General features: G+C 34.2%; 1 protein-coding gene across 1 annotated transcript; it reads right to left on the reverse strand.

The window, feature by feature from the left end:
• Window positions 1-12776: 12776 nt before the first annotated feature.
• LOC115979248 (histidine-containing phosphotransfer protein 1-like) lies at window positions 12777-15177 on the reverse strand. The gene is made up of 6 exons (XM_031101232.1): window positions 14802-15177; window positions 14533-14663; window positions 14342-14410; window positions 13324-13395; window positions 13148-13220; window positions 12777-13051 (listed from the first exon to the last, which is right to left on the reverse strand). The coding sequence occupies exons 1-6, from the start codon at window positions 14862-14864 to the stop codon at window positions 13004-13006; spliced, it is 456 nt and encodes a 151-aa protein (XP_030957092.1). The 5' UTR covers window positions 14865-15177; the 3' UTR covers window positions 12777-13003.

A 15177-nucleotide genomic window follows, 5' to 3' on the forward strand; every position in this document is an offset into this window, starting at 1 on the left:
TTTTGAATTTCACCACACCAAAGTACGCTCACTTGTTCTTGAATTCTGAACTTATATAATACATGTTATCAATTATGAATGAAGTAGATCCGTTAATTTTCAGTTGCGTATGTTTTGTATGCGATACAAACATGTATTTTTCCAACATTATATTTATTCGGGATTTTTTTCAAAATAACATCTATTAGTAAACAATTTTGTCAGTTAGCTAGGTTTTCAAACTATTTAGGAAACTAGCATCTCAAGACTAATAAACTTGAGTTTACTAAAGCAAATTGATTCTCTAATACTCGGTTTTGGATTAAAATCTTCATGAAACTCGAGTTTTAGAGACTTGAGTTTCAGGTCTTGCAAAGATTGTGTTCCCATTCGTCTTTTTTTTTTTTTTTTTTTTTTTCATTCTCCAAAACAAATTAGTATACCCAAACCCAAAAGCTCGGCCATGGAAGTTCAGAGAGCAGAGGTTGAGATTGAACCACCACCGATGGTGGCGATGATTGTTGGAGCCTTCGTCACCACTACCTGGGGCCTTCACCGCAATCCGAACCGAGAGATTGGGTTAGGGAGATCTGGGTTTGTGGAGTTGCAGATCTAGGTTTGTTGTTGGTTCGTTGTTTTTCATGCATCGCCTTTTTTCTGGCTTGTTGTCTTCCGTGTTTGCTTCTTGCTTTGTAGCTTCGCTTTGGTGTCATGTTTGCTTCGTTCTGTTTGCTTCAAGGAAGAGCATAATTGAGTTTCTTAAACTTGAGATGTTAGTTTCCTAAATAGTTTAAAAACGTTGCTAATTAACGAAATTGTTTGGGGATTGGTGTTAATTTGCAATTTTTTCCTATTTATTCAATTTAGGCATTCCGTCAAACTTGTTAAAAAATTTTCCATTAAATTGTTTTCTCACATGAAAAAAAATCTATAAAATTAATAAAAATATTTTATGTGAGATTGTAATGGATATTATACATAAAAGGCCTCAGAAAGTTATATGGAAATTTAATAGGAAGCCAATTACAAGTCAAATTGTTTTGATTTTATATATACCAGCTTGTTACCCCATGCATATGCATGAATATACTTAAAAGATATACATTAAGAAGTATAGTATAATTCTTACATATGTAATTTAAGAGTTGGTATCTCATGCGCTAGGCGCATGAGATATATATATATATATATATATATATATATATATATATATATATATATATTAAGATGCATATTATAATTTTTACATACATAATTTAAGAGTTGGTATCTCATGCGCTAGGCGCATGAGAGAATTTTCCATAAATTAAATATTATTGATAGTCATTCTTATTTTTTTTTACTCTTTAAAAGATCTTGTAAGACTATTGTTAGGTAGAAAATGTAAATTGTCCATTTTAAAATTTTTTAAAGCTAAATAATTCTAGATTCTTTGATTTTTGTAAACAATAACTCACATGGATGGATATTTATGATGTGATCCCACATTTGACTCTAAAATTAAGAAATAAAACTATCTTTAAAAATAAATAATTTGGGACGCATGGAGTAAAATTGCATTTCAATTGTAGACATGTAGGGCCCACCTGCTTGTGAGAGGCTGGTCTCATGCGCCTAGAGCATGAGAGATTTTTCCATAATTTAAATATTATAGATAGTAATTTTTTTTAACTCTTTAAAAAGTCTTGTAAGACTATTGTTAGGTAGAAAATGTAAATTGTCCATTTGATTGCTTCTCGCCCTTTTGATTGCTTGGCGTTCCAATTCCCTTTTCCTTGTCCTTTTAGCCTTTGAGAATCTGCTTTCTTCAATGCGTGAAGTTTATAGCAGTCAGGTCTTTTGTGTCCTCTAACTCCACAATGGTGGCAGGAGTGTTGAAATTGAGGACATCTTTGAGACTTTAGAAAAGATTTCCCTTTAACCTTGGGTTTAGCCACATATGGATTTTGAGGTTTTGTCAAAACCTTTTGAGCAATTCCATTTGGCTTCTTCTCCACTTTTACATTCTCAACACTAGGTACTGCTACCATTGGTTCCTTAGCTTTAACAAATTCCATCTCTTTGGGCACATTGGCTCTTGAACTACTTTCTCTGGAATATCCTAAGCCACTTTTGTAAGAAAAAGGCTTTTGACATGCAAGCACCTTGTCAAGTTTCTTGGAGGCAACGCGCTCCACTTTGGTATTAGCTTGAATCACTTCAAACTCAAGAAACTTGATCTTGGAGTAGGCCACGGTTAGTTCTCCATTCAACGCCTTAACTTCACACTTCGTTTCCTTGTACCTTACAAGTATACTCTTGTAGTCTTGTTTAGCCTTCTTCATTTTTCTGATGGTTGCCTTAGCCACTCTAGCATACTCTTCGGTTTTCTCAAGAAGAGAATTATAAGATTCTTGCAGTTCCTTGGTTCCTTCATCTTCATCATTGGATTCTTCCCCAATTCCCATAGACTCTACTTCGGTGTGCTCACCAAGTTCTTCCACTAGAAGGCTCAAATCTTCCAATGAGTCCATGGGTGCAATGGTCATAAATGTAACATAATTTCCTTCTCCATCACAGCTTTCTTCCGAATCAGAATTTGAACCATTTGAGTCACTAAGGGTAGTTGCAAAGACTTTACCCTTCGCTTTCAAATACGTGGGGCATTCTTTCTTGACATGCTCATGCCCTTTGCACTCAAAGCACGTGACCATTTCAGACGGTGAGGAGTCTCTTGAATCCTTCTTCTTGAAGTCTTTATTGTCCTTCTTGAACTTTGAGAATTTTCCTTTCTCAAAAGACTTTCCATCTCTCTTGAACTTTAGGAACTTACGGAAGTTCTTAGCAAGATATGCCACATCCTTTTCAACCTTATCCTCATCCGAGGAGTCTTGAGCTTCTAATCTATCATTGACTGTCTTGAGAGCAAGTGATTTGCTCTTCCTTTGAGATGGTAGAGATAGCTCATAAGTTTGAAGAGAACCGATGAGTTCTTTAATTTTAATCTCATCAAGGTCTTTGCTCTCTTCGATGGTAGTGACCTTTGCATTGAAACTCTCCGGCAATGAGCATAGAATCTTCCTTACAATCTTGGAGTCCTCCGTCTTTTCTCCCAAGTTGAATTTCCCAATCACCACTTCATTTAGCTTCCCATGAAATGAGTTGAATGACTCGTCTTCACTCATCTTCAGCTCCTCGAAGTGTGTGGTAAGCATTTGCAACTTGGTGTCCTTCACCTTTTTGGTGCCTTCATAGGTCGTCTCCAAGATTTGCCACGCCTCTTTGGTAATTGTGACATGAGAGATCCTGTGAAATTCGTTAGGAGAAATACCACAGAAAATAGCATTTAAAGCCTTGCTATTAGCATTAGCTACCGCAAGAGCTGCCTTATCCCATGTGGATTTGGCAGCCTCCGGCCTAGTCCATCCTATCTCGACAGTGTCCCAAACACTATCATCAATAGAACATAGAAATGCCCTTATACGGACTTTCCAAAAAACGTAATTGCTCCCATCAAAGTATGGAGGAGTATTAAGTGATTGAGATCGATCCATCTCAAAAAGAGTCTAGGATCACACTTAGGTAATAAAATCACAGCAAGTGTACCTGCTCTGATACCTATTGAAAGCTCGAAAATGTGTGAAAACACAAGAGCTGTTTAGACCCCCAAATTAAAATTAATGGTTCGGTTGATTTTACTCTAACTTAAACTAAGTGCGGAATAGAGTAAAAGTGAGCGGATAAACTATATAACTACTCTAAGCCATATTCATCAAATCACAGCAGTAAAATGAAAGCTAAAAGAGTAGAGAAGAAAAATGCAAATACAAGATAACATGTCAATGTGTTATCGAAGAGGAAACCGAAGAACTCGGCAAAAACCTCTCTTTCGCCCTCCAAGCGGTAAATTGATCCACTAGAGAATAAGTTGGAGTACATGAATAACAAAAGACCCTCCAAGCCTAGTCTACCCCATGTACTCAAGCCCTTCAAGCTCCAACTACCAACTGACTTCGCTAAGCCTTGTCTTCTTTAGCTCCGGATCACGCGATCCAGCCCAATTGCATGCACCAAACAAATGCCTTCTTCCAATACTTCCTAGCAGCACCAAAACCTCACTTTACACTCAAGATGGGTGTGGTAAGTGTTTGGGCTATCAACCTCTCAAAGATTTGGAAATGGAGAGGTAGGAGTTAAGGAAAACCACAATGGATTGTGTAGAGGATTGTGGGTATAACAATCTCTCACTCTCAAGGGTAGTGGCTAGGGTTTTCTCTTTGAAAAGAACTCATCAACATATGTGGGTAATGTGGGTGTATATAGTGTGAGTAGGGACATGGTGTATTAGATATGACAAATTGGCAAAATAGAATGTTTCGCGGGTATCTCGCGGGAAGGCCTTATCTGTGAGACACTTGCGAAAACTAGTTGTCACCATCTATCATGACTCTTCGCATTTTAGTCATGTGCTGAGCACATGCTTCACTTCGCGGGAAGGCTACTCATGAGCTACCCGCAAAAACTTCTTTGGTCTTCAATTTCCTTGAGTCTTCACACTCTCTCTCATATACAACCCTTACAATAAAATCCCACATAAAATACAGGGTACAAAATATTGAACATAATTACAATAAAATTTGGCATGGAATTAAAGCCAATACAAAATAGTTGTAAATCATAACTTTACAATATTTATGATATGATCCCACATTTGACTCTAAAATTAAGAAATAAAATTATCTCTAAAAATAAATAATTTATGACACATGGCGCAAAATTGCACTTCAATTGTAGAATCTAATTAGATTTTCTCTAAGCTTTAATTATATATATATATATATATATATAAGCTTTAATTATATATTTATATATATATATATATATATATGATTACTAGTCGCTAATCTGTGCAAAGCACGAGAAAACTAGTTAAGAGATTCTTAAAAATAGCATTAATATTTTTCAATGAATTTTTTCACTCTTTCTCACTTGGTAAAATTTATAATTTTCTCCATTATTTGATTTGTCTTCGCAAATGCATATTAATATGAAACATATAATTCATTAATTAAAAATTCCATTGTAGGAAGGCTACTGTTCCTTTTTTGAGAAAATAAGAATACTATTCTAATGTTGCAATATGGGTTTTTATGATGAAACTTATAATGTACTAAAAATACCAATTATGGTAATGGCCCAGTATGCCTAAATGCATATGAAAAATTAAAAAAAGAAAAGAAAAGAAAACAGTGAAAACTATACCAAGAGGAACAACGTTGACTTAAACTAATGCACAAGTAAGATATTTTGTGAGACACATGTTGTACATTGGAAATCTATTTTGTACCTGAGACAATTTTTGTTTGGTTAAGAAAATGATATATTTTGGTACCAATCAATACTCATGTAACATTTTGAAATTATTGTTATATATATACTAAACTTAATGTTTTGCAAAATGCTAAATGTAAGGGCACGTTTTGGTTTCTAAGCCTAAAAGATAGAAGGATTCAGGCCTAAAGAGCCTAACACAATGAATTTTTAGAATGGGCTGGAAACTAGGCTTCAATGAGTTGGACAACAATCATAATGGGGTTAAAGATGACAAGAAAGCAAAGATAAACAAGTTTCGTGCAAAGAAAATCTTCCTCAGCAAAGTTCGAGGAGAGCAGATCTTGTATAGGCCTCTTTTCAAAGTGATTACAAGTCCAGTTCTTATTGCTATAGTGTTTTTTCTATAGATTCTCCGACGATCCCCTGTAATTGGGGTCTTTCTTCTTTATATTACCCTATTTTCTTCATTTCAACCCTCCACGTGTAGATCAAGCTGCTGGCTCTTATCTTTGTCCCATCAACACCTTCCTGAAGTCTTTAAGAATAGCTGTAAGGCTGAATATCATTGTTCAAGTATCACCTCCACATTAATGCGGCCAAAGAGTTAGCTACAAAGCTTTTAATGCGGTGGTAGTAGCCTTTTCTTAGATATTTCTTAGCTTCCCTCTGTCTTATTCCCTCCTAATGTTTATCCTTACCAGTAGAATCGTCCGAAGTGTAGCTCTTGATGTCAGACCAAACATTCTGACCTCTGCTCTGCTTGGCCGAGGAAGCATTTATCCTCGGATAACCTTACCGAACCTTTATGGCCAGAATCCTTCCATAACTCACCGATTGGTACCTTTCCGTTAAAGCCTACTTGTCCTTGGACTGCTAAATGTCCTCATACAAGGCCCATGGCCCAATATACACTCCGGGGCCCTTCATCCCTACACTAAAGATACTTCAAATTTTATAACATAACATTTTGTAATTTTTTTTTGAGGAAAAAATAGTTTGTAAATTGATGTGATAATAATTGTGATTGGTAAATAGCAATAACATAATAAATAATAAACAAATATAAAGAAAAAAAATATGACCGATGACATTTATTTCTAGATGTTAAGTAGTTAGCATTATTTATATTTTTTTACTCTAAATAAATATCCTACCAACTTTTTTTTTCCTTATTTTATTCTCATTCACTTATTCTCTCTACCTTTTAAGTTTTTTATTTTTATTTCTTTTTTCCTTCTTCAAAACTCCTCCACATGTTTTTGTTAGTACAATAATAATAATAATAATAATAATAATAAAAACAAAAGCACTTGTTTCCATGTTTGGTAGATTGTTACAGTGGTAATCAACAAAATTTGAATTAAAGCTCAATAGTGCTATCAAATCAATTGGGCATAGGGACGGCAATGGGGTAGTGCGGTCGAATGATGGGATCTTCGCTTCCGTCCCGCATGATTTTGTCTTGCCTTACCCCATCCTGGTCCCTTTTTTTTTTCCTTATTTTATTCTCATTCACTTATTCTCTCTACCTTTTAATTTTTTTATTTTTATTTATTTTTTCCTTCTTCAAAACTCCTCCACATGTTTTTGTTAGTACAATAATAATAATAATAATAATAAAAACAAAAGCACTTGTTTCCATGTTTGGTAGATTGTTATAGTGGTAATCAACAAAATTTGAATTAAAGCTCAATAGTGCTATCAAATCAATTGGGCATAGGGATGGCAATGGGGTAGGGCGGCCGAATGATGGGGTCTTCGCTCCCGTCCCGCATGATTTTGTCTTGCCTTACCCCATCCTGGTCCCTTGGGGCTTTGCGAAGCCCCACCCCACCTTGTAATACTCTACTTCTTGTTAATTTTTCCACAACTATTACCATTTTTTTTTAGTAAAACATATTTCATTAATTTATCCCATCAAATTAAACTAATTTTTAGCAAAAACTGATTAATATTATCCAAGTGTTTAACAAAACAATATCAAAATAAAAACGAAAAATCTCATAATACAAAAACAATGATTCAATAGTATATAAACTTGTTTCTAATAAAGACAAAAGAAAACGTTAAAATTGGTACCCTATTTCCAACCTTGCTAGAGAGAAAAAAGAGGTAGAGAGCCACGTTGGGTAGAATAAAATAAACTGATGATATATTTGTTTAAATAATAGTGCTTTAGGATATGAAAAAATCACAATTTTACCCTTATCAAAGCTGGGCGGGGTGGGGTGGGTTTAAAAAGTCTAAACCTATCCTCGCCTTGCCCCATGATGTGGGGCTAAATTCTCGTTCCATTCCCGCCCCACCATCTTTACGGGGTGGGGAAAACCCACACAAGGTGAAGCGAGGTGGGGCAAAATCACCATCCCCAATTGGACATGTCAAATAGCTGTACACACATAGCATACTTAACAAAAAAACACACCAAACAAAGTTAAAAACAAAAGAAACATAGTACACACAAAAGAAATAGAGGGGTTTGGTTTTCGCGAGATAGAGAAGAGAAGAAGAAGAAGAAGAAGAAGAAAAAGAAGAAGATAGAGAGAAGCAATCATAGAGAGAGAAACAAACCTGAGGTAGAGAAGAAACAAAGAAATAAAAGACGAAGGAGCACTCAAAACAAAGGGGGAGTTTCGATGTTGATCGGATGGAGAGGCTGAGAAAAGGAGAGGGAGTTGCATTGAATGAGATAGTTGAAGAAGAAGAGGAGATGGGAGTGTGTTTGAAAGAGAGTTTTTGATCGGGTGTTTTGTTTTTGGGGGACTTGGGCTGAGTTTGCGCTTGAGAGAGTGTGTTTTTATTTTTTTTATTTATTTTTTTATTTTTTTTATTTTTTATGGGGTTTTGTTTTTAGGGAGAAGGAGAGTGTTTTTTATTTTATTTTTTAATTATTGATGATGTGTAAAATTGTGGAGAGTGCAAAGCTTACGTGACAAGCTCTAAAGAAGTCAAACAAAAGTCAAAGGTTCCGATTTTATAGTATATATAGATTATAGATAAATGATAGTGTGATCATCGAAAATAAGTGATCTAAATTATAGATAAAGGATAGTGTGATCATAGAAAATAAGTGATCTAAAGAAGAAATTGTTGGATTTCTCTATTTAATTGGGCTTCTACACTTACGTTTTTTCTTTCTTTTTTTCTTTTTAAGCAAGGATTCTACTAATTTGGGTTTTTAGTTTGTTTGGAAACAAAGTTGGACTAAAACTCAATTAATGTAGCTGAAGGCATGTTTATGTTTATATTTAATATGAGGTAGAGGGTTGGGCATTAGTTTTAGTCCATGATTAACTATTAATGTTAGTGACAAACCTTAGAGCATTTTCAGAAGGCTCTTTAAAGTCACTTTCCTCAAAATTTTGGAAAATAAACCCACAAAAATCAGCTCCAACAATCTCTCTAGTGGTATATTACATAATTTACATCCAACTTTTTGAAATTATATGAAAGGAGTATTACATTTGATTGGGAGATGTTGCAGTGATTTGAAGGCTGGATAAAAGTTTTGCTGAAGGCCGAAGTAAATAGCTGCTAAAGGCCACAATTTATCAAAAGGCCGACATCACGGTAAAATCCAGCTAGGAATCTAGTATTTATCTTAATTTCCAACGTTATATATAGTGTTTTTTTTTAAAAAAAATTGTCGGTTGGGGCCGGGCTCTGACAAGGTTGTCATAATTTGCAATATTTGAGAATCGGAAGAAAGACTATGAAGCTAATCACCCGTACATATATTGTAGTCTATGGACGTCAAAGATGTATTTGGACCATCTAATGGGCTGGGGAGTATAGGTATATATATCTCAATGGGCTGAAAAGTGTTGATATATATATATATATATAATGGCCCAATACAACTATTGAATGCGAAAATACTTGTTGTCATGGGCATGCATGCCCATACATGGATTGTAGGCAATAATGGTATAATTAATCAGATTGGTCTTTGTATCTGGTTTGATCGTAGATATATGTTTTGATGATCTAGACTAAATGATTTGTGGCAAAACATCATGCTCATATGATGAGGATTTTGAAGTTGATGAGTGATGAAAAACAAAAGATGATATATACAGATATTGATGTGTTGGCAAAAGCCGGAGATGAGAAAAAGATTGGAATGAATGGTTTTAGTCATGTGAATTGTGAAGGCTACTGACTTTGCTAATGAGTGATGTAGTTCAAATTGAAGGCACTATAAAGGACAAAGGAAATATTATAATGAACTTGTTATTGAGGTTTTAAAATTGGAGAGACCACAATTAAACAAAACATTTGTCCCTAGCTAGATATATGTTGCAGAATGCCAAAAAAAAAAGGGGCTTGTATGCAAACTCACATAGCTGAGAATGAGGCTTAATTAATCTGGTGAATTGAATTGCAATGGCTTGATTTCTTGACGTTTGTTTCAGTTGCACAGTTCGAAATTATTTGGAGTTCTAGACTCTTTTATATCTACTCTATCGAACATAAATACTTGCTAACAACTTCAAGAACCCTCTTGAAGATTATTTTCCAACAGCTTAATTGTGTATTGGATGCAGCAACTTTAACTGGATCGCTGGATCTTTCAAATTCTTCAACTTGAACTCCAGTTGATGCTTTGAGAGAGCTTGATTAACTCTAACCCAAGATGTACAATGCATGACTATCCAAAAACCTCAAATAACGTGCTCTAGGTCTTGTTTTATACCTTGGCTTAGAATTTACAAAACACTTGATGGATGATGGTTGATTGAGTTAAAATAGGATTCTTTCAGCATGATTCTTAATCAATCAACATAAGAGACAAGTTTCAGTTGATCGACTAAATGTCAAGGATGTGTTGAAATTCCTGACAATTGCAATTCTTCATGAGTTGCAACAGGCAAATGTTTTGATCTTCAAAGTCATTTTGAAAACACTCAAGAAACTAATTTTAGATTACATTCTCACAGTTTGCCAACCTAAAGTTATGAACTTAACAACTTTGGTCCTCTCAATTTTAAATTCTAGTTCAGCCTTTGTGCATATGTGTGACGTGCTCCCTTGCACACGTACGTAACTCATGACAAGTTATTATTGGTAGATAAAAAAATAATGTCAATAATATACTCAAATGAAAACCAGTAAAAGTGTTTATCATTTCAAATGTTGTGAAAATTTGTAAAAATTATTGTGTATGTAACACTTATATTTCTCCCCCATGACAGTGAACATGTCAGACTTTTGTTGAAAGTTAGTATTCAACTCTGGGGTTGAATGACAGATTGGACATTGTAGTATATTACTAGCTAGTTGTACACCAACTGTGCAGAAGAATAGACAGGTCATGCATCCTAGTTCTTCTACATGCATGCACCAACTCATTACTCATATTAAAAATATAATCATGTATATAATATAAGAAAGAGATTATGAACAAAGAAAAGCAGGCCATACACTTCAGATTAGGTCGACGTGATTGAATTAAAATATATGTGATACATGATACATCTAATGGTGAAATCTGTCGAGCTGGAAACTTTGAGCACAGAATCTTCCTAGGTCTTCTAAATTAGATCTTACTATTGATTTTTCCTTCTTATTATATCTTCCTGCAATGACTTTATCTTCAATTTTACTTAAACTGGTGTCCATCTTTTAAGATTCCTCACAAGCTTTAGCAGTACTTATTGAGTACTTATTGACCTATTCCCTGAGATTAATGATAAGATGGGGGTGTGGAAAACTATGGTCCTAATTGGGATATATTTGGAAAATTTTGATTGTGGCATAGTTTACTAGTTAGGACATTAACCAAGTGCATGAAATCTGTTATAATCTGATTTGAACTTTGGGGCTTTTGACCTTATTACTAGCTTAAAATGGTTAGCCATTTGGTTTGTTTCCAAATTTTTTTGATGTTATCTATAAACTAAAAGCAACCATCAAATTATCATTGTGAATTTCCAAAGAAAGAAAAGAAGACATCTAAAAATGACTAAATTAAATTTGTAAACAAAGGGAGAATAATAAAACATTAGGTACTCGAGGACCAGCAAGGAACATTAATGTTCGGTGCTTCTCATTACAGCTTGTATTTTATCCTTATTGCTTGCACATTTACCTGCAGATGAGGAGACATCCACCCTAATCTGATACAGTTGACCTTATAAAATACATCTGTTGTTGAAAGTTATAAATAATACTTGCTTCAATTAAAAAATCACCTTACCAACGTGATTGAGTCTTGGTCTCCATTTTCGATACACAGACATGCACATTGCTAACCATTGGTGCTCATGCTTAAAATATATTAATAGGTTTAGTGGTTACAAATAACAAATGGTCGGTGGTCGGTGGCTATAATTTAATTTGTGTATATAGTAGTACAGTGTCCTCAAGGGAATAATTCTAACAAAGTACCCAAAAAGTAAAAAAAAAAAAAAAAAAAAAAATGATGCTAGGAATACTATAAATTTAACTACATATAAGTATTATAAATTAATGTGTTCACTTTTATACACAAACAAAAAATTAGTTATGAAATTTATTTATTTCATTGTTGATGCAACAATAATCACATTGGTTGTTATGTCAATTCAAAAAAAAAAAAAAAAATTGTAATAAATTTAATAGTTATTTTAGTTTTTATTTTTTTCTTGCGAAGATGAGCTCCAAACTCATTAATTGAATTAGGTCATCGCCATTGCACAAGTAACCAAAAATAATAATAATAATAATAATAGTAATAATAATAATAATAATCTTGAGCTATGCAAGGATGGACATTAAGATAATACTCAGTTTATCTTCCCAAGGATTCTCTTGTTATGCAAATGCAATGATTTATCTCATCCTTTTCTTGGAAAGAAACGAAAACTTCGAAGATTTACCAAATCGATCTGGACCAATTAAAATAATGTCACATTTTCTATTAGACTAAATGAGAGAACTCTTTTTAAGAATAATTTGAACCATTAGAACTTCTACCAAAGTACATTGCTTTCCTTGTCATGTAATATGGGTTATATATTTCCAATGCCGAAGGATTCTCCACTTCTTAACTGGAGGATGACTCACAAATATCCGATAAGCTTTTACACATAATGAAAACCACCTTTACCTAACTCCTTAGGTTATTTCTGATATGAACCACCCAAAGGACATGTATAATTAAGACATCTAATCAAATGACATAAAACATTAATGATCCTTGCCTATGTGGTAAAATATGCCATCGTAGTGTAGCCTTATATGCCTGGAATGAGTGGCAGCTATTGTGGAACATAGTTCTACAAGATCAAAGAATATGTAAATATCTGAAAGCATCAACCAAAAGTAGCTATTAGTCGCTTTTTTGAAAGTCATCTTTTCCAAATATATATAATGGTGCATTGTCATCAACTATATAATAATCTTGGGGAGGAATTTTTGAGAAGGTCTGTGTGTGTGTCCACAAGTGCCACAGGCTATCCTTAGGTTTTTGAGACACCAAAGAATAATTATAAGATGATAGATGAAGAAGAGTTGCTATATATAGCATGGAGATGAAAGAGGAAGGGTTTATTCACATTCTTTGTCATTGCTCTTACAGAGGATATTAAACAAGCTCTAGCTCTAAAGTTCATAGAACCCTTCACCAAAGTTGACAGACTAAATAAAACTTAAGAAGAAAGAAATTAAAAAGCTGTTCTACAGATCCAAACCCCATTTCTCTTTCTTGCTCTGATTGCTCTACTTGACCTCACAATGTAGGAAATGAGCCACCGGCAGCAATAAGCTGTTGCTCCAGCTACAAGTAAACATGTAGAACAATAAGGCTTGGAGATAAAGAATCTGAATAGTGTTTTTGGAACAGTATAATTTCTCTACAAAATCTTCTACTTACCTTGAATAGTGTTTCAAGCTTATTTTTCACAAGGGAATACTCATGCTTTACTTGTTGCAGACATTTGAGACAACTGTGCCAAGAGTTTAATCATATAATCATTTTCATGACATTAAATTGGCTCAAAAGATGTCTGGAGATATGAATTTGTGGTATAGGGCAGTGAAGAAAATTACCCTTCATTGTTCTGCTCCTCGCAGAAATTTCTGAACGGAATGCAGACTCCTTGAACTCTCTGTGCACCAATACTGTCACGAAAGAACCCAGTTAATATGAAAGTCTAGTAGAACCAAAACCAAAGTAAAAGAGCAATTTTTCCTACAGCATACTCCTTTTGGTTCATTAAAAATTATTGATACTAGAAATACTATAATTTTTATCACATAAATCGTGCAAATTGATGTGTCATTAGTAATAAAAAAAAAAGAAGTAATTTAAACATTTATTTATTATGTTATGGAAGTAACTCAAATTATATTTATTATTACGTCAATTTGTAAATATATATTTCTTAGTAAAATTGATAGAAACTAAAGCATTTTCCTTGAAAAATATGACTGAATACAATCCTCATGATTGTGGCCAGGTGATAGTGTCAATGTGCTTTCCTTCATGTTTGGGTAAGGGTGTTGGAACTAGCTATATCCTTTGTACATCATTCATAAAAGGTCAACAAGTAAATTTAAGCTAGGTAAGCTCTTAGCTATCATTTTCTTGAATTGTACTTCAGATCTGAATGAGCCATTTTAACTTGATGGCTTAAGTCCATATTTCAAAAAATATATATGGCGATTCCACTAGTTTATATCATGGGATTGACGGAAACTTTTAAACTCAGTGGCAAAGAAAGCACCATAAGGAACATGTGTATGGAGCAGTGAAACTATGGGGACAGAAATAGGTGTAATTAACCAATGAGGCAATAACAACCGCAGTTATGAATGTGCTCCTTCTCATGCTAGACAAAATTGGTTCTGAAAGTGGAAAAACAATATGTACCTAGTAGGAAATGAGTCTAATCTTTCTCCCACCTATACACAAAAAATAACTACTTAACCTTGTTTAAGAAGATTCTCAAAAAAAAAAAAAAAAAAAAACCCTTGTTTAGGAAGTGTAATCTACTGAATTCTCAGGAAATGTGTTTCAACCAAGCAAATGGGGCTTAAAAGGAAAAGTAGGGAAACCTAGATTTACCTGGAGCTGCTACCCTTCAACTGATGAACATGGGCATCCACCTTTTTGTAATCAACAGCCTGCTGTTCTCTAAATAAGAGAAAAATCAAGAACCCAACTTTAAGACAATTACAAAGTAAAACCATACTCCTTAAACGAAAGTCATGAGAGGAAGGAAACAATTGTTGAAAGATGGGAACTTTAGTACTCACAGAGCTTTAGCTAGCTCATTAAGAAGTCTCTCAGAGTCTTCAAAGAAAAGAGACACAACTTCAACCACAAAATCAGGGTTGCTCTCATCTTGCAGCTGCTGAAGCTGGTTAAACTGCTCATTTAGAAATCCCTTCACATATAAAACAGCCTACCATCATAACCTAACCCAACAAGCATAAAAGGAAGAAGCTAAAAATATAACAAAGCTAGAAAAATATGTCTATTCTTTGCTTCCCTACAATGTGCATATAGTTCATAGCATACTGACCTCATGGAAGAGAGAGGCAGTGTGGTCTGCCAACTGCCTCTGCAACTGAACCACAACATCCATATTGTAGGTTTCTCAAGTTTTTGCCAATCACTTCCAGATCTTAAAAACGCCTTTTTCCTTTGAAAAGAGTAAAACGCTTAGACAGATGTAATAAGAGTTACATTGTTTAGGACTTAAAAAACTCTCAGATAAAGATTCCTGCCTCTGGAGTAGAGTGGACTATATATGCATACAGCAATAAAGTCACTCTCTTTTTACTTGTGTTTCTGTTTTCTTTACTTTCTTTTTCAAGTACTCTTCATTTATGAGCATAGTTAAACTTAAACTATGAAATCTAAAAGAATCACAAGATCCAAAACTTGATGCTATGTAC

The sequence above is a fragment of the Quercus lobata genome, chromosome 3 (genome assembly GCF_001633185.2).
Source record: "Quercus lobata isolate SW786 chromosome 3, ValleyOak3.0 Primary Assembly, whole genome shotgun sequence".
Taxonomy (NCBI): domain Eukaryota; kingdom Viridiplantae; phylum Streptophyta; class Magnoliopsida; order Fagales; family Fagaceae; genus Quercus; species Quercus lobata.

Coding starts and splice junctions, on each gene's coding strand:
- LOC115979248 (XM_031101232.1), bottom strand. CDS start 14,864: ATGGATGTTGTGGTTCAGTTGCAGAGGCAGTTGGCAGACCACACTGCC. Junction 13,396..14,341: donor TTGAAGGGTAGCAGCTCCAG/GTAAATCTAGGT, acceptor CTTTCGTGACAG/TATTGGTGCACAGAGAGTTC. Junction 13,221..13,323: donor GAGGAGCAGAACAATGAAGG/GTAATTTTCTTC, acceptor CTCTTGGCACAG/TTGTCTCAAATGTCTGCAAC.